Here is a 27,778-nt window from a genome sequence, read left to right on the forward strand (position 1 = left end):
AGATTGTTATTACTGGCTTCTCAAGACCCAAAATCATATGAGTGCCGAGGACACTAGTCATAGAGCGGAATGCCAGGAATGGTGTGTTAACCTAAAACATAATAAATTGAGAGTCGATGTTCTTGTTGTATTTTCGCTCCTTATAATGTTCCTTTTTGCATGGCAATCTGTAAGGGGATTCCATTCCTACAGAGTATTGGTTTAGTTAGGCTCTATTTATAACCTGTGTTTAAAAAAAAAAAAAAAAAAAAAAAAACTGGAGCTAAAAATGAAAGCACCAATGCCAAGGCCTTCTTGGTTTACTAAATCCCATCCTGTGATTCCTATTTCAGTCCCTTATGGCCATCTCAGACAATTCCTCTCTTTATGGTTGACACTCTTCAAAGTTATGTCCTGTCCCCATGTGCACTGGGCAATGTGTAAAGCCCAGGATGGATTCTTCCAGGGCTCCCAAGGTATCTCTGCCTACTCAGTGGACACTGTAGACCAGCGGTTCTCAACATTTTTTTTTCAACCTTTCGGTGGCGGCGGGCTATCGTGGCGGTGGCGGCGGACCGGGACTTGCGGTGGGGTTTCGCAGCGGGCTCCATGGCGGGAACAATGCCCTCCGCCAAAACCCTTCCGCCATTTCCCCTTTTCAGCGGCACAGTTTCGCGAGGGTGGGTGGAAGGGCCCTTCCGGCGGCGGCGTATTCAGCGGCGCGCGTACCACCCAGCCTTCTTCGGTGTACCCGGTTGAGAACCGCTGCTGTAGACTATAATAATTTGTCAATTAAAATATTCCAAGGGGAATCTTGACATGGTGCAACTTCCATAAAGGAGGTTATTGTCTATCATGTAAATACAATCCTCTCCAAAAGGAGCAGTTAGCAACTTTCAGGATTGGCTACTTAGAAACAACCAAAGTCCTGGTCTAGAACCTGGAAGGGATCTTTTCCAGGACATGGGTTGGGTCATGCCTACCTTTGCCTCTGCCTCTGTCCTGGTGTGATACCATACTAACAGCTTTGATCATGAGAGGCATTTTTGCTAACAGTCCCCTATATAAGAGCGAAGGGGCAGGAAGAAGAACACTCTCCAGGTGGGGGTTTGGTGGCTCTGGAACTATTTGGTGGCCTAAGGAATGTGCTGTAGAACATATATGTTTTCCTAGTTTAGCCTGTGAGTGAGTGGGGGAAAATGAGCGAGGTAAAGTTGGGAATGTGGTGGTGCGTTTCAGGTCACTGCAATGGAGGTGCCACTGGGGGACCAGAAAGTTTTCTAAGGGGACCATTTAAGAATTGTTTGAGACTTCAAAATACAAGCAATGAGCCTGAAGTAGTGATTCTCTACCTCTTCCGAACTGAGATCCCATGTTTCAAAGGAAAAAAGCTTGATTACCCCTGCCCTCCTCTTCCAACTAGCCATAAAAACGGACCATGGACGTGACTCCTCCACATCTGTTCATGGCTCCCGGATGATGAAACCTTGATGTTGATTACCCACAGCCTATATAATAGGCAATAGAGAGAGTAAAAATTGACATAAATCAAGTACAACAGTTTCTAAATAGGTCAGAATTAGACCTTTGATTTCCTCTCTGAATAACAGTTCTGAAATGTAAAAACACTTAACTTTTCAACAGGTACATGACAGAATTATTGAATATGAAAGTCTCTAATTTGTGTATAAAAATGAATGTTTACCATTTCTATTTTTATTGCTGTTCAGTATTTCTCCCATTATCATAGGAAAATGACGTATAGCATATATTATGAATATATAATAACTCTCTGAGATTGATATGCCCTTTTGATATATTATTGTAATATTGAAATTTCATAAGTATGATCTGAAGAGGCTGCATTGTGTGGCTACAGCAAAGGAGTCTGAGATCTGGGTTCTAACTCTGCCTGTGTCACTGACTGACTTATTGTGTAATTTTGGACACATTTTTAACGGGGGGGCTAATCAGCTCTTGGAACAAACTACCCAGACGTGGTGGATTTGCATCATTTGAAGTCTTTAAATCAAGACCGAATGTCTTTCTAAAATGTGGCATCTCATCCAGGAGTTAGGGGGTTGGTGCAGAATTCACCGTGTGAAATTCTATGGCCTGTTGTTTAAGAACATAACAGCGGACATAGTGGGTCAGAGCATGGCCCATCTTGCCCATTGTCCTGTTTACAAGAGTGCCCCATACCAGAGCTTCAGGGGGAGCATACAGAAAAGGGCAATTATAGAGTGATCCACTCCTATCTTCCTGCCTTCCGGTACTCTTGCCTTCCAGTAATAAAAGGTTTAGGATCCCCCTGAGCTTGAGGTAATGTTCCTGACCATCTTGACTCATAGCCATTGCTGGGTCTATCCTCCGTGAACTTATCCAGTTCTTTTTTTGAACACAGGTATGCTTTTTGGCCATCACTACATCTTCTGTCAATGAGTTCCACAGGTGCATTGTGTGTAAAAGTACTTCCTCTTGTGCATATTAAACCTGTTGCCCATTAATTTCATCAAGTGACCCCTGGTTTTTGGATTGTGTGAAAGGGTAAATAACACTTTCCCCACACCAGTCATGATTTTATAGATCTCTAATATATATTCCCCCCCACCCCTTATTGTCTCTTTTCTGAACAGCCCTAATTGTTTTAGACTCTTCTTGTATGAAAACTGTTCCATACCTTTGATCATCTTTGTCTGAACCTTTTCCAATTCCACAATGTCCTTTTTGAGATGGGATGACCACAACTGGACACAGTATTTGAGATATGTGTGCACCATGGATTAATATAGTGTCATTATGATACTTTCTTCTTTTCTGTCCCTTTCCTAATAGTTTCTAACTCACGTCTTGCCTTTTTGACAGCTGCTGCACATTGAGTGGAAGTTTTCAGAGAACTATCCACAGTAACTCCAAAACCTCTTTTGTGTGGTAACAGCTAATTTAGAACCCATTATTGTATATGTGTAGTTGGGATTATTTTTTCCAATGAGAATTACTTTACACTTATCAATGTTGAATTTCATTTGCCATTTTGTTGCCCAGTCATCCAGTTTTATGAGATCCTTCTGTAACTCCTTTCAGTCTGCTTTGGACTTAACTATCTTGAATAATTTGGTATCGTTTGCAAACTCTGCCATTTCACTGCTCATTGCCTTTTCCAGATGATTAATACATTGACCCACTCTGGTCCCAGTACAGATCCTTGGGAGACCCTCTTTCCATCTCTCTACATTGGGAAAACTGAGCATTATTCCTGTCCGTTGTTTCCTATCTTTTAACCAGTTACTGATCCATGAGAAGACCTTTTCTCTTATCCCACGGCTACTTAGTTTGCTTAAGAACCTTTGGTTTGGGAGTTTTTCAAAGGTTTTATGAAATCCCAAGCATGCTGTATCAACTGGATAACCCTTATCCACATGCTTATTGACTTCCTCAAAGAATTCGAATAGGTTTGTGAAGCTTGACTTCCTTTTACAATGCAGTGTTGATTACTTCCCCAACAAATCATGTTTATCTATGTGTCTGATAATTCTGTTCTTAACTATAGTTTCTACCAAATTGCCTGGTACTGAAGTTCAGTTACTGGCCTATAACAGCCAGGATCTACTCTGGAGCCCTTTTTAAAACTTGGCATTACATTTGCTACTTTCCAGTCATCTGGCACAGAGGCTGTTTTCAGTTAGTAGTTCTGCAATTTCATATTTGAGTTCCTCTAGAACTCTTGGGTGAATACCATCTGCTCCTGGTACCTTATTACTGTTTAATTTATCGATCTGTTCTAAAATCTCTTCTACTGACAGAAGGTCATACTGTGATCATTTAGTGATCCCTTTTAGCCTTAAAAATCTATGAATATAAGGCACTGGAGCCAATATTGCCAAAATTGGCCACTCATTTTGGGTTCCCAGTTTTCAGGTATCCAACATATGAGATACCTTGGGTCTAATTTTTCAAAACTGCTGTATATCCCCATCTCCCTCTGAAGTCAATGGAACATTTGGCTGGTCAGCACTTCTGAAAATGAGGCCCAACGTGTCACAGGTTGGACACCCAAAGACTAAGGAGTGCAAAATCACTGGCCTTTTTCAAAATTTGACACACCTGTTTCCCCATATGAAAAGCTCGTATTGTTACAGGAATATAAAAGGTGGACATAGACTTCCAGAATATAGAGTTCTGAGCTCTGATGCATGCCATTTATTTTCCCATTACTCTTTGAATAGCCATTTGTGTGATGTCATATTTTTTTGCCTTTTTTTGGTATTGGGAACAGATTGTTGGTTGGAAATTCCATCAGTATGACTTATCCCTGCTCTAGAAGAGACTGCAATCAGACACCACACTGTGGAATTCATTTTCCCTTTTTTCCAAGTCCTTTAGTGCAACACAAGTTTGTGATGATAAATTAAGAAGGAAGTTGGGGCTAATCATTTTGGTTCAGAATACACAAGTCCTGCCAAATTTCCCCACAGGCATGAAACAGCCGCTCAAGCTGCGACACCAGCAAATTAAATCCTGAAGGTAGCTGACCAGAAGTAATGAAATGTGTATTTACCATACTGATGCTGTCAGTCCTAAGACACACTAGCTTCACATTCTAGTTAAGTGGGGCATATTTGTCACTGACAGTGGTGCTTAGAAACGATGCTGGTTTTGTCCCCGTTCTTCCTCCCAAAAGTACAAAAGCAACACTGCCTTGTAACCTTCCGTGCACATCAAAAAAAGAGAATCACACACAAGTCCACTCTTTTAGAAACATTGGAAAACAAGACGCCATATGTAAGAAGGGAGAAAAATGACCTAATTAGTTTTCACATACATTTTTGTGCCCCGTATGCTAACCTATTATCTATCCCTGCATTTTGAAATTAGAACCTGAATATCAAAGCCAAAGGGCAGAAATTGTTGTAGAAAGCCATGCAATGCCTCTATAGAACAGATGTTACTTCAAAGTTATGCATCATGCAGGCAATGATTTAAAGTATCTGGATGCAGGTATGTGAGGGAGGAAGATTACCTCTTTTACAAACTGACTGATAACAGTTTGCTTCAGTGATAGTTTACTTGGAATTAATTATTGTCTGCATTTGAATCTTGCCATTGGTAACAGTAGCAGATTACTGGGAGGATTTGATATATAGTGTGCTACAATTATGATATGATAGTCACATGAGCACTATATAGGGGGGATCACCTGGCTGTCAGCTGGGTAGTATTTACTGTCAAGTCCAGCACACCTTGTAACAGGTAAAACAGCAATCAAATACAATCTTTACTGTGGTTGGTACAACACCCATACACTATCAAAGAATAAAAATCACACCAAATATAATGACACAAGCGTATAATTATATGCTGTGTCTATATACAACTCTGCAATTATATCATTAATTTCCAGCTGTACCTTATTAGCATCATCAGTAATCTAAATTACAATTAATATGAGCAACTATGGTTTAAACTGTAATTGCCTCCATTAAAACATGGAGATTTGCAATGGGGCTTTTTGTTTGCTTGCTTCTTTTAAACATATAGCAGAGTATAGCAAGAAGTCAGGCAATAGGATTGGGGATGATGCTGGAATAAGTTCTGGTTAGAAGTGAAGTAGAGAGATGACCAGAATATTGTAAAGGATAGCACAATTTACCTTATTCAACCTAAACTTGGGCCTAAATTAGGCATATGAGTAGTTCCATTGACTTCAAAACCCATTGACTTCAATGGGATTACTCTCATGCTTCATGTTAGATATATGCTGAAGTAACTTGGTGACTTGTTCATCTATAAGTACCTACATGGGGAACAAATATTTAATAATGGGCTCTTCAGTATTACAGAGAAAGAGACAACACAATTCAATGGGTGGAAGTTGAAGCGAGATAAATTCAGAAGGGAAATAAGATGCACATTTTTAACAGCGAGGGTAATTAACCATTAGAATAACTGTCCAAGGGTTGTGGTTGAGTCTCCATCACTAACAATTTTAAAATCAAGATTGGATGTTTTTCTAAAATATATACTCTAGTTCAAACAGAAAAAAAGGGAAATCCTATGGCTTGTGTGTTACAGAAGCTCAGAAGAAATCAGTGGTCCCTTCAGGTCTTAGAATCTATGAATCAGGGCCGTAATTCCTTATTTAGTCTTTGAATCACAAGAAAGAGTAACTTTATTCTTTGTCATGTGACAGGCACACCCCATGTTTCATGGAGACAAATATTAGAGACACTTTCTTGATGCCCCATGGGCCTAGGTTGGAGGAGTGTAGTAGGAATAATTTCATTATTGATGGAGGGGATGAAATTCACCCCAATTCACCCCATTTTTGACCAGCTCTAAAATGTAATCGTTAATCCTGCAACTGAACCCTGTGTGAATCAGATTGCAGTTTTAGGCAAAGATACATGTGTTTAGCCCTATTGACTTCAAAAGGTAAGCCTATTGCTCCAAATGGAGTAAAGTTAAGCATGTGGAAGTCTGCATGTGGAAGTCAATGCAGGCCTCAGACAGTGAACTTCTTGGGGCAATGACTGCGCTGTCTGTGAAGTGTATAAAACTTTTGTTAGAAAATGTTAATTCGTAATAATATTTTGTGTGTATCATTTTAAAATCCTAAAGTCACTTGAAAAGATTTTAGGATTAGAGATTGGAACCAAATTGCAAAGATCAAATCCAAATCAAGAATTGATATTTATGCCAGGTTTGGGGCTTTCCAGATTTGGAGTCCAGGTTAGGTCCATTATGGAGAGAGACCAACGTTACAGTTTATATCAAGCGCTAACGTGTCTCACAACTTTTGCAGGGACAGGTCTCCTGACTCATCCCTGTCTATACAGAACAGAAGGTTTAGAAGTTTACATCCCGTTATACATGATAGTTCATGCCTGTCAGAGGTTTTGTTTCAGCCTCTCTGCAGACTCTGGCCCTGCTACTGAACCCAGGATCTGAAGCCCCGATTGCAATTTTGTAGGACATCCACTTTCTGTAGTACTTAATGTCGATGGTTTCAACCTCAGCCTGTACAAAGGGTGATGAGGAAGGGAGGAGGAAAGAAAAGAAAATAAACCACTGCTGTAAGGATGAATCTCTTCTTCTCATTATTTACAGCAGTTATGTTTCAGAATTCCTGTAGAGAACAAGTGTTTCTTGCTGACAGCTCGCTTGCAATTAATAAAAGGAAAAGGTTTTTCAGTTGGCTGTGACTTAACATGCTCATGATGTATGAAAACAAGGTTAAAGTACTCCATTTTTTTCTTAACTGCATATGAAAAGTGTCTAAAATGGAATGACATAGTTTAGGTAATGAAAAGCAGTGACTGGCAACAGCTCCTATTTTCTCATGTTTCAAACACTAATGAAAGCTTTGGAGATGCAAACACAAGGCCTGATCCTGAGCGGTGCTAAGCACCCAATGTGTGCTTAGAACAGGACTTTGAGAGTGCTTGGGCAGCTCTGTATATCATAGAAATCTGCAGATTCTTGTCATTTCTCAGGATCAGACCTATTGTGCCCTGCTTCTGCATAATACAGACATTTCCATTGACTCTCTCTGCTGTCCTTTTTTCTTTAAAATGCCTCAGTGGTATTCTTTGCAGCTTTTTCTGAAATCCTTTTGCACCTGATATCCCCCCCTTCATCACCGCCCTCAACCAAAACAAAAGAAACAAACAAAAAGAACCTGCCAACAACGAGCAAAAGCTGTGGTGAAAAGGAAAATTTAGGCTGCACATCAGAAATAGTCTTCCTAAGGAAGTAGTTGCCTTTCAGTTTTTTGGGATATTAAAAGCTGGACTAGTAAGAGCACTGGAAAATATGCTGCAGGGAACAATCCTGCATTGGCAAACGGATTTGCCTAATAGTAATGCAGTATTAACTCTGATGGGCTTTGCATCAGATCCTAAAAAAACTGCCAGAATTTTGCAAACTAACTCTCTTATGGAATGAAATTTTACTTTGTCACCCCCTGGAAGCAGGCACAGAGATGCCATGGCAATGAGTGTGGTGTAAATTCCTAAACAGATAGATAAAAGTGAAATTGCTGATAATCCCCTGGATTTTCTTTCAGCATCTCTTCTTTTGTTGTTTTGTAGAATGCAGCACCTTTCCAAGTTACTGTCCGAGATGACAACTGTATTGTAGTGTCCTTGGAGGAGTCTGATGTAGCGAGCTCATCTTCTGAGTATGTTGTGAAGATCACTGGTGAATCCAAGAACTACTTTTTCCAGTTTGAAGAATTCAACAGCACTTTACCTTCCCCTGTGGTTTTTAATGCCAGCTACCATGGCCTTTATTACATAGTGACTCTGATGGTGGTGAATTCCAACATGGTTTCCAAGCCAGTGAGATCAATCACTGTGTTAACCAGTAAGTAACAACTTGTTCAGTTTTTCTCTTTCTTTGTGTGTGTGTGTGTCATTCCAAGGACCTCTCTGTGCAGAGGTCGAACTACATAAAAGAGATCGTGACTGGGTTGTGGGAAGGAGTAGGAGCAAAAGCTCTGAATTCTTGGGTGGAAGGGAAGGGGCAGCTGTAAAGCGCCCCTGGGCAGCCCAGCCCAGCCTATTAAAAAAAAAAAGGCTGGGAAGAGGCACTCCATGGCTCATCTGGAGTATTCATTCCCTGAGCAGGTGGGCCAGGAAATCTCCTTTCTAGGATGGACAGAAGAGACGAGCCATTTCCAGGACCTGAGTTGTGTATAAACCAGTTCTGAAAAACTGCCTAAAAATGTTGATAGAAATTTCTTACCTTATATGTGCGTATATACATACTATGATCCAGAGTTCCCAAACTGTGATCTGTGACCTAAAACGTACTTGCTGGTGGTCCAGTGAGAGCTGCCTGGTCATGTGGTGATGGCTCTTCTGCTGTAGCTGTCACATGACTGTTGTTTGACCATGAATGGGGGGTGAGGTGGTCACTGAGACAATCTCCCACAATCGAGGCATCTCAACGTTTTAATAACCCCTCTTTTAACAGGTCTGTGTGCTTTGATATTGGGGAACAAAATCATTTTGTGTTGAACAAAACATTTCTTTTCCATTTCAAGTTTTATTAACGTTTTTTAAAAATTAATTAAATGACGAAATTCAAAACAAAAGTTGCTTTCATTCAAAATATCAAAAGCTTTTGACTCTGGGATTTTTTGTGGGGGAGGAGGGGAAAAGGGTTGGCTGAAATAATTCAGCAAAAATGACATGAATTTGCCAACTGTTTCAGTATTGCCAAATCTGCCTATTTTAGCTTGGAAAAAAATTTCAAAAGAAATTTTTTTGCCAGTACTATTCAGTGTCCTCAGCTGCAGCTTTGGCAGAGGCATAAGCCTGAGCTTACAAAAACTAAACAGAGTTTCCTGGAATGAAGTAAAGACATATCTGTAGCCTAAGGACATTCCTCCCTGCTAAAAGTGAAAGGTCTGCTCTAAAGGATGCCGGTGCAAGAGCTTCTCAAAGACAAGGTTGCAAGAATCCTTTATAATGGAAAATATTAGGCAACCTAAGTAGTTACTAGTTCCCCCTATATCATGGTAGCCTTCTCAAGAAGGCCTTTTAATTGAGGCGAGAGATGTCAATGGAAGGGGATTTGATCAGGAAAAATCTGATATTGTGACAACTTTTAAGGTAATTAGGATAGATTCATATTTTTCCCTGTACCATTTGTTCTCTGTCTGTTAAATATCATTAGCTTTGTGTGACCATGTGAAAAATAGATCTATCTAATCTGTTTTTATCCATGACTTAAACATAAAGAAGTGGTGTGCTGCTGCCAGGATCCTGGAGCAATTTCATTCTAATGTAACTCCATTGGCTTCAGTCAAGTTACACAAGCTATGAACTGGTCCTATACGTTAAGCTGCCATAAGATAAATCAAGCTATGTGGCCAATGATTCCTGACTCTTTGAGATGAATGATGTCAATTGCAATTGGTCCCAAGGCTGTCCTTAGACATTTCACAGCAGTTCTTTTGGGGCTACTGATATTTGCAGAAGCATCTATGATGAGGCACCACATATCACTGTCACCTTTCATCTCAATCCTGTGCTAAGGCAACTGACAGCAGAGTATGGGGAAGGGGGTTTTTCCACTCAGGGACCCCTAGAAAAGCCTTCTCTATTGAGAGTTTTCTGCTTTCCAATGCAATATCCCTGTGCGTTTTTTCTGTGGTAGTCTTCTCTCAGCATGTGGACAAGAAAGTAAAAAAAAAAGTAATATTTCTCTACAGAGTGAAATCTCACCCCACTGAAGTCTGACAGAATTTTTGCTGCATTCCTCAAAAGCTTCTGTCTAAGAAGAAAGAGATTGATCAAGGGGAAAAAAACAGCAGAATTTCTTTTTTTCTGCAATGCAGGGCTGTCGCCCTTAACTTGGACCTTCTCTATGAGATCAAACGGGGTTTGTTCTCGGGGAGAAAGTAGTTTCGATATCCAACAGGGCTTCTCTCTGCAGTGAAAATGTGGGGGTGGACGTCACAAAGTTTGAGGCTAGTAAAAAGGGAACAGTTTGCCAGTTTCACTGATTGTGACTATGTTCATGTGACAGGGCAGAGGGTGAAACCCCCCTTTTTCTGCCTCTGTCAGGCCTGCCTGGGGCTAAGGCATCACAGGCAACAGCTGCGGCCCCTAGTTAGGCTGAGTGGGAGCCTAGCCCAATGAGGAAAGGGGAACAGCTGTTAGCCTGATGCTGGAAGATAAATGGGGCAGAGTAGGAAGCTCAGGGAGAGGCGTGGCCGAGCAGAACAGATATGCATTGCGAGGCAGGCTGCTTGCTGGCCAGGAGCCCGTGAGCCCCTAGAGTACCTAGGGCTGGAATTGAGAAGATAGGAACTGCACTGTAAATAAAGAGCAAGGGTGACTGCGTCTACAGGGAGTGGTGAGTCCTTTGCGGGTCAACAGGAGTGGAACCTAGAGAACCAGGGGGGTCCGGGGGATGACGTGCCACAGGTCACATGTCCCTAATTCCATCATGGTGGATGCAGTGAATTCCCGTGGCCGCCAGCATCAATCAAAATCCATCCCTTATGATAGGGATTGGAAACTACCTGACTTGTTTGGGAGGAAGGCCTCCTGTTCTGCTTGTGCTCACTTTCTTCCACTGGTCAGGGGTATGCACGCAAGGATCATGACAGACAACATAGTGTGCATGTACTACACAATTTGTCGAGGGGGATCATTCCCCCTGCCAGATCATCATCATCATCCCCCCCCCCCCCCCCCCGTGTGCAAAAGCACTAAAACTATGGAACCGGTGCATTCACCACAATGTTCTAATATCAGCAACCTACCTGCCAGGAGTAGAGATTACAACAGCAGACAGTCTCAGTCACAAGTTCTCACATGATCACGAGTGGGAAATTAATCTGACAATACTCCAGAGCATATTTTATCAATGGGCGACACCCACAATAGACTTGTTCGCTACTTACCTGAACAGGAAATGCCCACTCTATTGCTCCAGGACTGGCTTCGGACACCACTCATTAGGGGACACTATCCTTATTCCATGGGACAAAGGGCTTCTGTACACCTTTCTCCTGTTCCCTCTTCTGTTGAAGGTCCTGTTAAAAATAAAAAAGGGAAAAGCAAACATCCTACTAATTGCTCCCAGTTGGCCGAGACAGATGTGTGCTCACGGATCTCTATTCTACCCGCTCCTTCCCTCCTCCCATAGAATGAAGGACACATTCTCCATCCCAACCTACGGATACTCCGTCTCAAGGCTTTGCTTCTTCTTGGTTCCAACACACAGAGAACTTTTGCTATCAGGGGGTACAGGAAGTGCTATTATACAGTAGAAAATCAGCTACCTCTCGTACTTACCTGCAAAGTGTACTAGGTTTTAGGTTTGGTGCAATTCCAGACAAATTACCCTGGCATCTTCTACCCTTCTGTGATGTTGGACTACGTACTGGATCTCAAAAGATCAGGGCTATCACCTCTGCAAAGAGAAAAGGAGAAATAGTGGCACTAATGGTGCACCGTCCCTTTATAGTATTCTTTAAAGACAAGGTAACTCTTAGGTCACACCCAAAGTTCATCCCCAAGGTGACCTCATCTTTCACCTCCCGACCTTTTACCCTAAGCCTAGCCGTGATAACAGACTAGAGTGCACATGCTAGATGTTAGGATGGCCCTGGCCTTTTACCTTAACAGGACAAAGGCCTTTAGGAAATCTCTTAAGCTTTTCCTTTCCATTGTGGAAAGGTCTAAAGGCACAGTGATATCTGCCCAGAGACTTTCCAAATGAGTCTCGAACTGTATTAAGGACTGCTGTCATGTTCACAGTGCAGTCCCTCCATCAGGAATCTGCACACACTCCATGAGCTCTGTTTCCTCCTCTGTTGCCTTCCTCGAGAAAGTGCCTATCTCACCTCACCTCTGTCCCTCCTTTTTTCAATCAGGAGACTTGATTTTATTGTGAGTCTAATGATACTAACTAAGCTTTCTTCTGAAACAGGCTTGCCAGGCTGAGTTACATCTGTGCTGCCTAATATTTTGACTCCTTGTTGATTTTGTTTTTTTTCTTGGGGGGTTAATCCCACTGAGAGAACTAGGCTTACGCATTTAAAGGGGCAGAGAAAGCAGCACGCTGCAAAGTTACCATGTTCCTGTCCCTAGAAACATACAATTTGTATTTCAACTGGGAAATTAAATCAGCACACACGGTAGCATTAAGAACAGCTCTGCTGGACTTTTGTTTTGCCCTGTAACTAAAAGAATAGGGTTGTAAAATATCTTAGCTTTTCAAAAGCCACTGATTACTCATGGGGAAAACTTAAAAAAAATATTTTCTATAGAGAGAATTCTGCCTATAGTTTTTTTTCTTTCCTTTTTTCCCCCCTCCTCCCTACTGCTATACCACTGGGGACTGATTTCATCAGCTCTTAGAAAGTAATCAGTGTTGGAACTGGTTAATACTTGAATGTCAAAGTACTAGGTGCTGCAGGAAATGGTGCTACTAATTCAGTAGATGCCATTCTTCCCTACAAATCATCAAAGAATCAGTGCTGTAGTAGGAGGTTGGGGTGCTGTTTCTCAGGTGAAATTTAAAACTTAGGCCCTACACCATGGTGCTTTTTGAAAGAGTTAGGCTGTTGTGAAGCATGGAGGCACCAATTTTGTTATGATCTCTTACCTTTAAGGTGTCCTAAGGTGGGCACCTAGAATTTGAGGCTCCCAAAATCACTAGTGACACTGGAAAATTCCAATTGGTTTCTCTACTTAAATACTCCTTATAGTTTCAATGGTGTTCTTCACTACCAATCCTAAACCTTAGTATAATTTTGCTGCATTCATTAAATAGCTGCTGCATTTCACCCCACAGATGGCTGCATTTTAGTGATGGATAAAATGATTCTGAAAGCAATTCTTCTTCTTTCCTATGGCTGGTGTAGAGCAGCAACTACAATTTCACCTGAAGTTGATTGAGCCAGATGGCTACATCAGGAGTGGCAGAACTTATTGCAGTGATGCCTCCTTCATATTTATAAATTGGGCAATAGGTGGTGAGATGTTCGATGGTCTGTCGTGGGAAGCCACACTCTGCTAAATGAGAATTCATGATGAATGCCATCAACTCGGCAACTGAACATCACTCACCAATCTCCTGGTCATCAGAGCAGTAGCTCAACTAATCCTAAAGCACTGAACACAATGGAGCTGTTATCCTGATTGGGGCATATAGGCAATAACATGATACTAATAAATAATCATTTGATCCTGCAAAAACTTAAGCATGTTGATCCTTTGTTTACATCAGAAGCCCCACTGACTTCAAATGGGACTACTTGTGTGCAAAGTTACACCACATGTGCGAACATGTCTGCAGTATGAGTGTAAAAATGCTTTTGGATTCTTCTTTATGGAAGTCAGTATATAAATGTCAGTCGCTGATCTATTTTTGGGTGCAATGGGTAAGCGAGTTAATCCCTGGCCCATTTCTATCAACCTTATTATGGCAACCCATAATGAATTCAGAACGTAGGGCGTTCAGGTTTATGAATATTAAAAAGAAATTTATTTGGGAAATTTGATTGGAAGGTGGAGATAATTTTCCACGTACAATTTTTTTCTTCGATTGAAACAGCCATATACAACTTTAATGTGACTGGCACAGATTGGATGCATTTACAGAGAATTTAGTATCTAAAATTGGCCTAGGTTTATGAGAAGGAGGTTTGCAACTTTCATTATGGTCACTTGCCAGTTGCATAATGTAGGTGACAGATTATATACAAAAGGGCAAGGAAGTCCAGGAGAAATTAAGTTAAATATTCAATAGACAAGGAGAGAAATCGGTTGCTATGGGAGCAGCAGATCCTCAGACCTACAGAAGAAACACAACTGTGTGCATCCTAAACACAGGCAGGTTGTTTAAAGTTCAAATGTGGGTGAAGGTCCTATTCCTGCGAATTGCTCTGCATGGGCATAATATACTATGAAAATCTAAGAATGAAAGGACACTATTAAATCTTATTTAAAAGGGACACTACAATCATCTATGCCGAAGTATAGGTTTAACACTTAAAAAAAAAAAAATATTTTTATGCCATGCAAGGGGGCTTAAAAATAAAACCTTAACATTTATAGAAAAAGATTTTATTTTTAAAAACATGAAATGCAAATGGAATGCATAAGGTGTGTGAGACGTTCCCTTCTACAATCTGGACTGTGAATCGCTGTCACCCCAATCCCCCACTCCTGAAGCCCATCTTACTCTGCTTTGCTGTGTGAACTCTTACTCCTGGGAAGATCATACATGGCCTCCAGCAAGCAGGTTACTCCCAACTGAGTGAGCGAGTGCTCCGGGCAAGCCACTCTAGATCATTCAACAGAATGACCTCAGCCACTATCCACCAGTCCCGGATGGCAACTCTAGGAACTTCTGTCTTACAATGTTCAGTGCTGCCCACTGGACACTGCAAGTTCATAATCAGTTTGTCAATTTAACAAAGAAATTGATATGCACCAGCCTTGTCACTTTAAATGGAGTCTTTAACACATCTTGAATCAAATGCACTGTGTGTATATTTATATATCTATATCTATTCATTAAGCTTTAATGACCTAGGGAGCTGCTAGTAACCCAGGTTATAGAAATTAAAAACAGAATGTGATTTTTATGTATGGTGTCCCTTTAATTTCAAAGAGTGTGTTATTGGCTTAGATGAGAAGACTTGGTGCCAGAGGGAACAGGATGATGGGAGATTCTCTAAATTCCATTTTATCACTCGTATTAATCTGCTAGCATCTCCCTTAAGCCACAGAGAGAGGAAGGTAAATGGGATGTAACAGCAGGAAAGGCCATATCCAGCATCTTCCACTTAATTTAATCATAGGTTAATTAAATCAGAACATCAGGAACAAAAATAATTTGAATTAAAAATGAATACAACTTCCACCCTTTATTTGATTTGTCCTAGGAAGAAATAACTGAGTAATTCAATCACTGATTTAGAAAGTTGCAGTAATTTTTGTAGTAATAAGGATACCAAAATCTGAATGAGATAATAGAAGAAAGAGCCCAAGGCAGACCCATGATAGTGAAAGCTGACTAGCAGCTAAGCTATGTACTATTCAGAAATTGTAATTGACATTTTAAGCACTACTATGTGTATGAGTTCTTATATGTACCCTGTGGTCATGTGGATAACCAGATCAGCCACTTATTTCAGTTGAAGAGATGGGAATAGACTCAATAGATAGAAGGTTTTGTATTCTGTGACCTGCTTTTGCTGTCATCTGTTTCTGGGCTATTAAATCAGGAGTTGTCAGCAATATTTTTCACAGATTTCACCCTTTAAAATATGTGTTGGTATTTGTGAGTCTTGGAGATTCAGTTTGAATAAGCAATAGGCATCCAAATGTTTGGATGGTTAGCTGCAATATGACTACTTTTTGGTGTAGAAAACAGTCTCATCTCATGGGATTTTCATTTTATTTTCCAAGGCGACCAGTACTCCCTGATTTCAAGTAGGCCAGAAATGCCAAAGTCACTGGCTTCTTTCTAGAATTTTGTAACTTCTGCTTCCTGTCCCAGCTGAATCAAGAAGTTTGAGATCAAACAAGAAATCATCACATCTCCCAAAAATGGAAAGAAAAAAATCAGGAAAATCATCTGGAAATTGTGCAAGAAATCTAAAACAACTATCAAAAACACCTTGTGACAGTCATCCAAAACAAAAACAAAAAGTGGAACCAACTACAACTACTCCACAACCCACAGAACACCATCTCCTGGAGAAACCATGGCACCAGTACTCACCATATGGAATAGTATATGACACCCAAACATCATCAATTTCTCAAGATACCCCTAAGTGGAGCTGAATTACCTGTACTCTCTAATGGACTGAACTTCTGCCCCACCACAGAACCTGATAGTTCTCCACATGTTAGTATGCTAACTAGAAGAATTCTTCCACCAACTCCATGTCAAAGAATTATTTCACAACAAAGATGACAACACTCACAATGATCACGTCCCCACCGACAAGCATAAGAAAAAGAATCTTCTGACTAGAAACCACAAAGCAGATGAAACCACACTTTTGATCATTATATTGATTGCATCAGGAAAAGAACACATCCACCACAATTTCTCCACCGCCAAGAAGACAGCTTTACAGTCACTGAAATCTATCCACCAGATAGTGATCAAACCAGCAGAAAAAGGAGACACCATCAAAGTCCTCAACTGTGATGACTATGTTAACGAGGCCAACTGACAACTCTCCAACACTACCTACTATGAAGAAATCAAAGAAGACGCCACACCACAATTTACCCAGGAATTTAAGGATAATATCAAATCCTTCCCCAAACAACTCCAAGAGAAACTCAACAAATTCATCTCCCACAACCTACTCCAGGGACCTTGTACATGCTTCCCAAGATACACAAACCAAAAACCCAGGCAGATCCATCATACCTGGTCAGAGCACTCTACTGAAGGAATATTGTGACTCATAGAAACCATCCTCAAAACACTCACCACACCAAAGGTCAGCTTCCTCCAGGACATAACTGACTTCCTCCACAAACTCCTCAGCATTAACAATTTCCCTCAGAACATCATCCTTGCCATCATGGATGTCACTACCCTATACACCAACATTCCTCACAATGACGGCATAGCTTCCTGCCTCAAATATTCACAAAACAATGGATAAGCCTCTGATATCCCCTCCAAACACATCGCCAAATTCATCCTTTTCATCCTCAGCATAACAATTTTACATTCAACAAGAAACACTTTGTTCACACCATGGGAACAGCCATGGGTACTAGGATGACTTCCCAATGTGCCAACCTCTTCATGGGCCACCTTATCTTGTTTTTTAATCTGTTTGGATTGGGTTACCTGGTAGTAGGTAGCCATGAGTATGATCTTATGGTTAAAGCACTGTTCTGGTACTCAGATAATCAAGATTCAGTTTCCAGCTCTACTACAGACTTGCTCTGCAATCTTTGACCAGTCATGTGATAGCTCTTTGTTTTAGTAAAATAGAGATTATACTTCCTTTCTCCAATCCTTTATCTAGTTCTTCTATTTAGATTGCAAGCTCTTTGGAGAAGGGAATATTTCTTCTTAGTGTTTATACAGGGCCTAGTGCAATGAGGCCTTGATCTCTTCCGGGTCTTCCAGGTGCTGCTGTAGTACAAATAATAATAATTGTTATTGAACATCTGTTATTTTTCTGTCTGTGTCCCACAAGCATTGAAGAGCTAAAAAGCCCAGAAATGAAAATGTAGAAGTAATTACTGAGAACATTTGGTGTATATTAAATTCAAATGTTTGTGTGAAAAATTCTGACCAAAAATGTTATCTGTTCTTTGGATGTCTGTCCAATATCTAGATATGCTTGGCCAGCTCACACATGAAAGCATGTTGGAAAGTCTGTTCCTAGCTGTGAAATGTATGAGGCCATAGACTGATTTTGCAAGCAACGAAAAACTGAACAAAACTGTGGCTCCCATATTCTGACTATTGGACCACATTCTCATCTGATATAAACTGACATTATCATTGTGCAAGCATGATAGAGTCACAACACAATGAATAGTAAACACAGTGCACACGCGTTATTGGCCAGCAATCTTCCTCTGCAATTTAGTCAAAGGAACTTCGCTGATTTATATACAACAGCTGAAGATCTGGCCAATTTTTCTTACTTTGTAACAAGACTAGACCAAAGAAGGGCCAGTGGTTTGGGCACTAGCTGGAACTTGAGAGACCAGGGTTCAATTTTGTGCTGCACCCCAGGCCACCTGTGTGACCCTGGGCAAATCTCTTAAGTGCTCTGTGCCTCAGTTCCCCATCTATAAAATAGGGGTAATAACACATCCTTATCCCACAGTAGTATTGTGATGATAAACACACGGAGGATCATGAGGCACTGAGATGATACAGTGATGATGGCCCTGTAAGTACCTAAGATAGATAGATAGAAATCAGAACATATAAAAATAAGTTTTTTGGTTTTGCTTTTTTTACTCTAGAAGACATGAGAGTCGTGTGCTTCCTTTTCTGGCATTGCATTGGTGTCCTTTTGCTGTAGAGATGGGAGCGAACTGAAAAGTTCAGATCCACATCAGGTTTATGAGCACCCCAAAGTAGAGCTAAGTGAAATTTTCTGACCAAATCTTTTTTCAGTGAAAAATTTAGGTTCAGCAACACTATAAAACATTTTGCAATTTGACATTTTCAAAATGAAACTCTGATTTTTTTTCAATTTTGATCAACTTTTCATTCCAAAATTTCCTATAATTTTATTTTCAAAAAATTTAAAATATAAAAAATGCTCAGAATTCTAATGAAACATTTCATTTTGGGTTGAACAAAATGTTTCATTTAAACCAAAACTATACCAACATTTTCATTTGCCAAAAACTTAAGAAGTTTAATTTTTTATTTGACTTGAGTCAACGTTTTGTTTTGTTTTTGTTTTTTTCACCCCCCCAATCTTTTTTTGAAATTGCCAGTGAACTGAAAAATCTGTTGTTCACCTTGCTGTATCCCCAAAGCTTTTTTTGGTTGGTTGGTTGGTTGGTAGTTGGGGCGTCTTTGTTCTGAAAACAAATAAGGGTGAAATTCACTCATACGCAGATAGCCAGCACGGGGACTATGTTCCATTTAACTCCCACTTAAGTTTCACTTTGAGAGCTTGAGTGGAACCTAAAAGCTGCACAGGCTTTCTGCTGGCTCTCTGCATATAGGTGAATTTCTTCCTTTGAGAGGAATAAACTTTGTGGACAGTGAGTGATTTTGCCATTGACTTCATCGAGGCCAGGATTTCAACCAATGTGTCGAAAAATTTCTATGCCATGTGGAAATGTATAACTTGATTTCTTAGGGGGCTAAAATTGGGTGAAAGCCTTTTTTTTTCTTTTTGCCTAATAATCAATGTTCCTTTCTTCCCCTTTTCTTGTTTTTGTATATCTTTTAGAACCTCTTCCCGTAAGCAGCGTTTCTATCTATGACTACAAATCATCTCCAGAAACAGGAGTGTTGTTTGAAATTCAGTATCCAGAGAAATACAATGTTTTCACCAGAGTAAACATAAGCTATTGGGAAGGCAAAGACTATAGAACAATGTTATACAAAGGTAGGAAGAAAAACTGTTGAAAATAATGCAAATATAATTAATCTAAATATCTACCATCTATTGACACTTCATTAGAATTGTTGAATCTACAAGAAAATAAAAGAGGAGTGCCAGGTGAGTTGTAGGTTTAACATAATTAGTTATTCTAATGTTTTATATTTCTGCTATTATACGTACCTATTTAACTATCCTATATGGTGTAGAGAGGTAGTAGCCGCTCTGTAGTTGAGATGGCCACTCATTTTCAATTTCAAACCCAATTCCTGTCCTAGCCCTAAAATCCACAAAGAAGGGAATGTCATCCTCTCTGTTGGTACATGAACACTGTGGATAGGGTAGAAATTTTTTTTAATCCAAATTGAAGTCAATTTGACAAGGAGTTCCCAAATTATGACACATCAAAGTAAACATGTTCACTGGAGTTCAAAACATGAACTAACCTTTTCTTTTGGTGCTGTTTTGTAGCCAGAAAATCAGAAAGGAGGAGAGATACAATTTAGTTTATTGAACTCATATGGAGATCTAGGGTGAAATTCTGACCCTATTGATGTCAATGGCAAAGGCCAGGATTTCAACCCCACTGCCCATGACCAAAGATTAGTTGATTAAACAGCTAACTGTAGACGTTATTAATGTTATGAAAAATCATTCCAATGTTACTAATTGGCTCAGAAAGGCGTATAGTAGGATAACGGGTCACTGACAGAGACGTAAAACAATGGTCCTGACTGAAGATCTGTAGTATTTCCGGCAAGAACTGAGTGCTAGTTCCAATGCTGCAGCTACATCACAGCTCAGGAAGTTATATTCTCATGACAGAGTGCCTAAATGCTTCCTCAGGTTTCAAATGGAAACAGTATTATTTTTCTCTCAACCTGTTGTGTAAGTTTGGTGTCTGTTCCCATAATCCATACCAGAACTAGGTCTGTTTCAGTGATAAGTGAATGCTTGGCAGCAACATCTCCAGTTGCTGCAAGATAGTTTCCATTATAACCTTTTTCTTTTCACTCATTCATAAGTTTCTGAAATATTCACCTTTTGGGCTGAAATTTTCCAGGTTTAGTCTCGGGAAATGCACCTATGGAAAAGTGCCATCCAAATGAATGTGTTGGTAAAAAGATGTTTGTTTGAGTTTTCACCCTGCTTTCCAGAATCAGCTGCATTTTACTGAATTTTACCCTGAAAGTGTTTTGGGCTGGGTAAACGTAATCACACCTAACATTCAATGGCAATGTGATGACAATGAATCAGATCATATTCTACCTTCAGTTACACTGTTTTAAAACTGAAGGTGCTCCCACGGCTTTCAGTAGTATAGCTGAGAGTAGAATTTTGTCTATGGTATCTGGTGCAAATGAGCTTGTCCTGTGAGAATAACTCTGGAAGGTGACACATGGATGTAGATATCTACACAGTCCCCAAAAGGTTAATACTGTAGAAATCTTATTTGTTCAGAATTGCACAATGACCAGCAGAATTGCCTTAACAAGCTAATGAATGCTATTGGATGCATAATACGTAAAATCGCTGCATAAGGGTTACCATGCAATGCTGTTCCAGGAGTCGGGGAAGGAGTGAAATCAGCAGCAATATTTGTCTGCCTCAACTAGTGGTTGATTTCATGACTGTAATGCTGCTGCTGCTAAAAATAAATTGTCTGACTTTTTATTTATTTATTTAAGGCAGGCATTAATAAGCCACAAAGTTGCCCTCCACCTGCCAAAATAGCCCTAATTCCCCCCACTCCCAAATGCATTGATGTTCGAGATTAACCCAGATCTCAACATTACAAATTGGGCCCATTTCTGCTATGGGTACTGTGCAAGTTGTCCATTGACTATCTATCCCAATGTCTTAATTCACCAGAAGACCATGGAACTCTTGCATGTAATAGTTACAGGAATGTGGAAGCTTTTATTTTTATCAGCTCTCTTTGATATGCTAGTGCCATGTGAAATAGCTTGCCAGTTGCAATTATCTTTCCCAGAAAAAAAGTTCATGTTTATTTTGCTACTTTTTGCATCTAAGTATCTTTGACAGCCAGGAAAAACGTTGGCAAACTCAATTATTGGAATCTTATCACTTAGACTGGGCTAACCTATGTTAAACATCAAAAACATTGCTAGTTTAATGTGTGCAGCTGTGTTACATCAAATGTTCACTTTCAGATATGTTGGGTTGCTTTCTTTTGTCCTTCCAGATTTCTTTAAAGGTAAAACGGTTTTCAATCACTGGCTGCCAGGAATATGCTACAGTAATATCACATTTCAGTTGGTGTCGGAAGCAACATTCAACAAAAGCACGCTAGTGGAATATAGCGGTGTCAGGCATGAACCCAAACAACACAGAACAGGTGAAGATGTTTATATATACCATTCACAGCATGACTACATGCACCATAGTGCTGGGTTGTTTCCATGATAAAAATGTGCTTATAAAAAAGCAATCACTGGCTAAAACAAGACATTTGATGCTTTCAGCAAGGCAGTTTATTTTTTAAGCCATCGTGATAGCCATGCTAGAAGACATCATTGATCCACCTAGTTTGGTATTCTGCCTCTGGCAGAGGACCATAGTTGGCATGTAAAAGAGCCCTCCCTTATTGTGCTCCTGGCCAGTTGTGCAATACTATGACTTGGAGGAAAAGAATGTCTTACTAACCCCAGCTGGTGATCAGTTTATACCTTGAAGCATGAGGGCTGAGCCCTTTTAATTTTCAAGGTAGTGATCTATGTTCCAGGGACTGAAAGTTGCACTTGTTCAAAATTATGGTTTTAATTCCATCCTGGAACAGTGCCAATAAAGCCCTGTTAACCTGAGGGACCAGTGGCAGTTTCAAAGGTCTAATCTCATGAACCACCAAGGTTAGAACTAAAAGGCCATATCCTCATCTGGGATAAACTGGCATAGCTCCGTTGATGTCTATGGAAAGAATATAGATTATACAAGCTGAGGATCTGTCCTGTGATCCTAAACATAGATAGTCACGAAAAACTGCACCTCAGGAATCTTACCATTATGGTTACCATTTTGTTTCTCTTTCTCTCTCTCACATACACTCTCACACAGGCCCGTCGACAGCAGTTCTGGGTCTCCGGGCAGAACAGGGTCAATGGCTCCCCTAGAAAGGGGTGGCTGAGGTCCGAGGGGGCTTCCGCCGGAAGTTTTTACTTATGTGCCATGCAGGTTCCCAGGTGGTTGAGGAGGCAGTATCTGCTACTCAGCTTCTCGGGTCCCTTGAACTTCCCAGGGAGATTACCGATGAGCCCAGGAAGCTGAGTAGCAGACACCACCTCCTCAGCTGCCCAGGAACCTGCATGGTGCATAATAAATAAGCTCAGCTCAGGGGAGGGGCAGAGAGAACGAGTGGTGGGGGGCCTCTGGAAAGACGGGGGTTTGGAGGAGAGGAGGATGTGTCTCTATGCTCCCATCCACGTGGGCCCTTTTAAATCACCGGGTCCCTGAGCAATTGCTTCCCTTGCCCCGCCCCTGTCAGCAGACCTGCTCTCTCTCTCTCTCTCTCTCTCTCTCTCTCTCTCTCTCTCACACACACACACACACACACACACACACACACACACACACACACACACACACACACACACACACACACACTTGAATCCTAATGTGATTGTAGCGGCTGCGATCACAGTTTTGGGGTTACTGCACCTTTGATCCACTCCATAGTTAGGCCTCTAGTAATCACCTCTCTATGGGCATGACCTGTGTTCCTTCTATCTCCAGACCAGGTATTTGGGCTGCAGCTGACTGTGATTCTCTCCAGCAGGCAGGTCTGACTGAGGCCGGCACCTACATTGTGGTTTCTCTGCAGGGATAAAAAGCAATTTACCAGCAGTTACAAGTTATCACGCAGCTCTTTCCAAAGTGGAATACATTCATTTAAGGGAAAGGAAAACAGAAAAAACATATAAAAAACCAACAAAAGGATCTGAACTTACCAGAAATTGCCCATCAATCTTACGCCATGCCAAAGTTCTTCCAACTCTTCCGCAAGCATTGGAGCCCCTCCTTGGGCCAAAGGTTATGTCAGTTTGCTGGATCAGAAAGAAGGCCCGTAGTCTGTTTAAACTCTGGTATAAAACGTTTATACCAAACACCCTTTCTTTGTTTTTCTTGGGCCTTTTGTACCTTTTTGAACCAGACAGCCCACCCTAGTACTTTTTTGGGAGCTGTTTACAAACTCAGGGACTGCAGTAATTACACCCCACTGTTTTTCAATTCGTGGATGAACTGTGGTAATCCCCCCATGAAGCTGAATACAATTCCTAGCCCGTAATGTTACATAGAACGTTTATAAATTTAATACAGTATGGTCCACAAAGACACTGCATGTGTTGCAAGCTGTTACTGCAGCTATTGTACAAAATACTCGTTAGAAACCCATGTTGTGTATCATCTGAAACGTTAAGATGAAGCCTTCCCTTAATATAAAGTGTTAATTTCATTCTAGATGGTTGCACAAAACTGGCTGCTAAAATCACAAGAGAAAAGCCATAAGATAATCAAAATTTTACGTCATGAGTTGTTGTGCTATGTATTAAAATATTTTTCGGGATTTCTCAACCCTTTCACATTTCCACCAAAATAGTTTTCCATGCACAAGAGGATCAAAATGTACAGTGAAAGAAACGAAGAGCCCATCTTATAAACATACACTTGATTATTTTTACTAAGGTTCTCAACTGAGAGCAACTTTGTTGGGCTACTCATAGGTACATTTTTTTTTTTTGCAGTATTGCCACATCTACACTACTATATTCCTGTACATGCTTCTCCTCTCAATTTACATTAGTTTTACCCATGTGGCATTAGTCTTGGTTTTCACCTGTGTAAGCAAGAAAATCTTAATAGAACACAGAATTTCAAAATTTTGTGCATTTTCTCTTACTGCAAACTTCACATGCTAATTTCCATGATGAATTAACTAGCCATTGTAGGAGTATATTAAACATACCTATTTAAAATAAAAACCTCTTTTCTCTCCTAGTTCCCTACCCACCTCGAAATATTTCTGTCCAGATTGTACACATGAGCAAGAATGACTGGGAGGAAAATAGTGGGAATTTCGCAGAAGAATCATTCATGGGACCACAAGATGTAATAGGAAAAGAGAAACTTACCCATTTTTCTAATGACCCAACTGAAATTCCCTCAGCCAACCCCTCTTACACATGGCCTGATCATCACTATAACAGCACTGATTACAAAACTACTTCCCAACCAGACTGGTGGACTAATGAAGCTGAATCACCAGAAAATGAAGATGAGTTTGTCAATGCAGTTCCCAGTGAATATGAGAACAACAGTGCAACCATGTCTGGGAAACTTACACCAGAACCTCCCTCTTTCCTACCAATGCAAATGGTGCTGAGCTGGTTGCCACCAAAACCACCCACAGCATTTGATGGATTCCATATTAACATTGAAAGGGAAGGTAAAGTAAAACTCAGGTCCTTTTTATATCATTCCTGGGGGTGGATTCTTCTCCACTCAGAATAATTAGGGAATAGCAAACCTGAAGTGTTGTCATTCAGGTTTGTTGTGTCTGCAAAAGTGGGATGCACAATAATACATAAGAACATGCATTCATTGTATAACATCTGGTGGTTCTTGTTTCTGGTCAGGCTGGAAACACTACAAGAATATCCTCTCCTATAGGATGTGGTTTTCATGACTAAGTTCAAGCATAGCATCAAATTAATTTCTGACATAGTCTACATATTCTCTGTTGAGGACCTGCACTGGCAGGAGAGATTAACTTGATGGTCTAATAAGTCCTTTCTGTTTCCACCTGCTGTGATCTTACTTCAGGTTCTGAATGAAATAAGGGAGTACAGTGATGTGGAGAAATGAAGAACCAAGCCCAAATCTAAGCTTGGGGACCATACTTGTGCAACTCACATGCATTTGTAATGAGAGTTAACCAGATAGTCACAAACTTACTTTGATTCACTTTGAGTTCTGGGCAAAAGCTCAGGCTACGTTATTGCCCACTCCAAGTATTCAAGAATCATGCAAATTTAAAATTTGGATTTTTTAATATTTAATTTTAATATATTTTTTAAAAATTTTCTTTCTAAGTTTTGAGCCTTTCTGGTTCCCATTTTCAGGCTTTTTCCTGCCATAATACGTTTTTTTTTGTTTTGTTTTGTTTTTGTTTTTTAATGTGAGTTTCTTACAAAATAACATGATCTGAGACATTATGAAAAACAGCAAATATTGTAAGACTCGCAATAAAATCATGAGAGTGGTCAACGCTGTTGTTACTGGCAATGCTCCATTAACATAGGTCTGCACTGTGACCAGGCTGTCCTCTCACATGGCGCCTCCAAATGCAGGAGTAATTTCAATAATACACACAGCTTCTGGGTTAAGGAGGACCCGGGGTAAAACATGCAGACAGTGCTCTAAAACACCCCCTCCACCCTGGCTTTGACCATGGAGTGTGAACTCAGGGGTTTGGAGTTCAGTTAGTTACGGCCTGGCTGGCCAGCTTTTTTTCTTGCATACATACACACAAGATGCAGCTTGGTTTTGGGCCATAGTGAAGTGGTTCTGCACATTACCTTATTTCACTAAGAGAATTGCTCTTTACATTTTTTTAAAATCTTTTTTTATACTACTAAGGACACTTTCATGACAATAGGATTCTTCTTGCACAGGAGTTTCACATGCACATATTTTTTATTCCTTTTGTCAAGTCTAAGTGCTGTGTCTCTTGTGAGATCACAAGCTCCATAGGAGTTGATTGAGGCTCACAAGCAAAGCGTTGGGACTTCAGGTGGGACGTGAACAACACAAACAGGTGAAATGCCTAAACAATGTGGATCAACTTTTCATGTAAATATCCTTAGAGCTCGTGAACCTGGGAGCTAGCTCAAAATAGCTAATGTGGAATAGCTTTTGGAAATGGCTTAAGCTAAAACGCTAAAAGGCACACAGGGCAGAATAAAAGTGTCTGTGTGGGAGCTACTGTGGAATAGCTGTTATGCTTTTAAATTCACACACACTAGCTTATTTTGCAATAGTTTCCCTATGTATACAAGCCCTAAGTGACAAAACCTGGGGGAGGGGAGGAAGCATAGGGTTTAATTCTCTTTTCTTCCACACCAATTTTACACTGGTGTAAAGGTTACTCCACTGACTTCATTGTAGTTACTCCAGTTCTACACTGGTGTCAGTGAGAGGAAAATCAAGCCCATAGAATTTAGACATGACAAGGATCTATTGCATCATCCAGTTCTCCCTGCCTGTGGAGAAATTTCCCTATGGAACCTGCAGTAAAAGAGAGAGAGAAAATGTAGGCTATACTCAAGCAAAAGTTTCTCTAAGTGGAAAGCTGAAAAACATGTTCTATAGGGTGTTAAGGTGTGGAGAGTGGGGCCTGGGGGAGGGTCTTGAATGCATCATAAAGCAAAAGCAAGGTAACTTGTGCTAGAGATTTTTCATCCACTTCTCCAGACGATTTTTCAACTGGCCCTTTCTGACAGTCAGTTTTCTTAGACTTTCTGCTGTTTTGGGCAGGGATATTTTGCACAACAATAAGGGAAGAGAATTAAAATTAGCAAACCCTTTTCTTCCCCACTACACTGTTTTTCATTTTCATGGTCATGGCACCCTTACATTATCATCAGTGTTCTTGAATGAAATTTTGATCATGGTCTATTATTCCTTCACACCTATATACCAGCCTTTGTCATGAATTATTCTTGGGCTGACAGCAAGGGAATAAAACTGCTTGCATAAATCCAGTCCTCTTGGAGACCTTTTCATCCTGCAGCAGAGGCAGTATTAGCACATCTGATGTAAATCAGTTCCTTGGTAGCCGAGGCCCCCTCAAATTTCAATTAATTCACACTTTTTCTTCTTCTCTGATTTAGAGAACGCCACAGAATTTTTGACGGTAAGTGAGGATACTCATGAATTTGTTGCTGAACTGAAAGAGCCAGGGAAATATAAGTTATCTGTGACAACCTTTAGCTCCTCTGGATCTTGTGAAATTCGGAGAAGTCAAGCAGCCAAAACGCTTAATTTTTACATCAGTAAGTATCTAAGTGATGATTTCACCCATACAATGTCTTTAACTGTATAAAAGATGTGATAAATGATACACTGAATGAGGTTATTCATCAAAATAGTAGACATTTTTGCAACCTACAACAGTCCCATCAGAGTCTG

General features: G+C 40.4%; 1 protein-coding gene across 5 annotated transcripts in view; it reads left to right on the forward strand.

The window, feature by feature from the left end:
- Positions 1–27,778, forward strand: part of PTPRO (protein tyrosine phosphatase receptor type O) — a 192,371-nt gene that overhangs the window by 98,090 nt on the left and 66,503 nt on the right. For all 5 annotated transcript variants that reach the window (XM_067559141.1, XM_067559142.1, XM_067559145.1 and 2 more), the window contains 5 exons: positions 8,070–8,343; positions 19,421–19,579; positions 21,780–21,932; positions 24,588–25,034; positions 27,481–27,642. In XM_067559141.1, the coding sequence (XP_067415242.1) occupies positions 8,070–8,343; positions 19,421–19,579; positions 21,780–21,932; positions 24,588–25,034; positions 27,481–27,642 (1,195 nt within the window). The remainder of the gene's footprint in view (positions 1–8,069; positions 8,344–19,420; positions 19,580–21,779; positions 21,933–24,587; positions 25,035–27,480; positions 27,643–27,778) is intronic.

Source organism: Emydura macquarii, unplaced genomic scaffold (genome assembly GCF_026122565.2).
Source record: "Emydura macquarii macquarii isolate MOO-44397 ecotype Brisbane River unplaced genomic scaffold, CSIRO-AGI_Emac_v2 contig_2205, whole genome shotgun sequence".
Lineage (NCBI taxonomy): Eukaryota > Metazoa > Chordata > Testudines > Chelidae > Emydura > Emydura macquarii.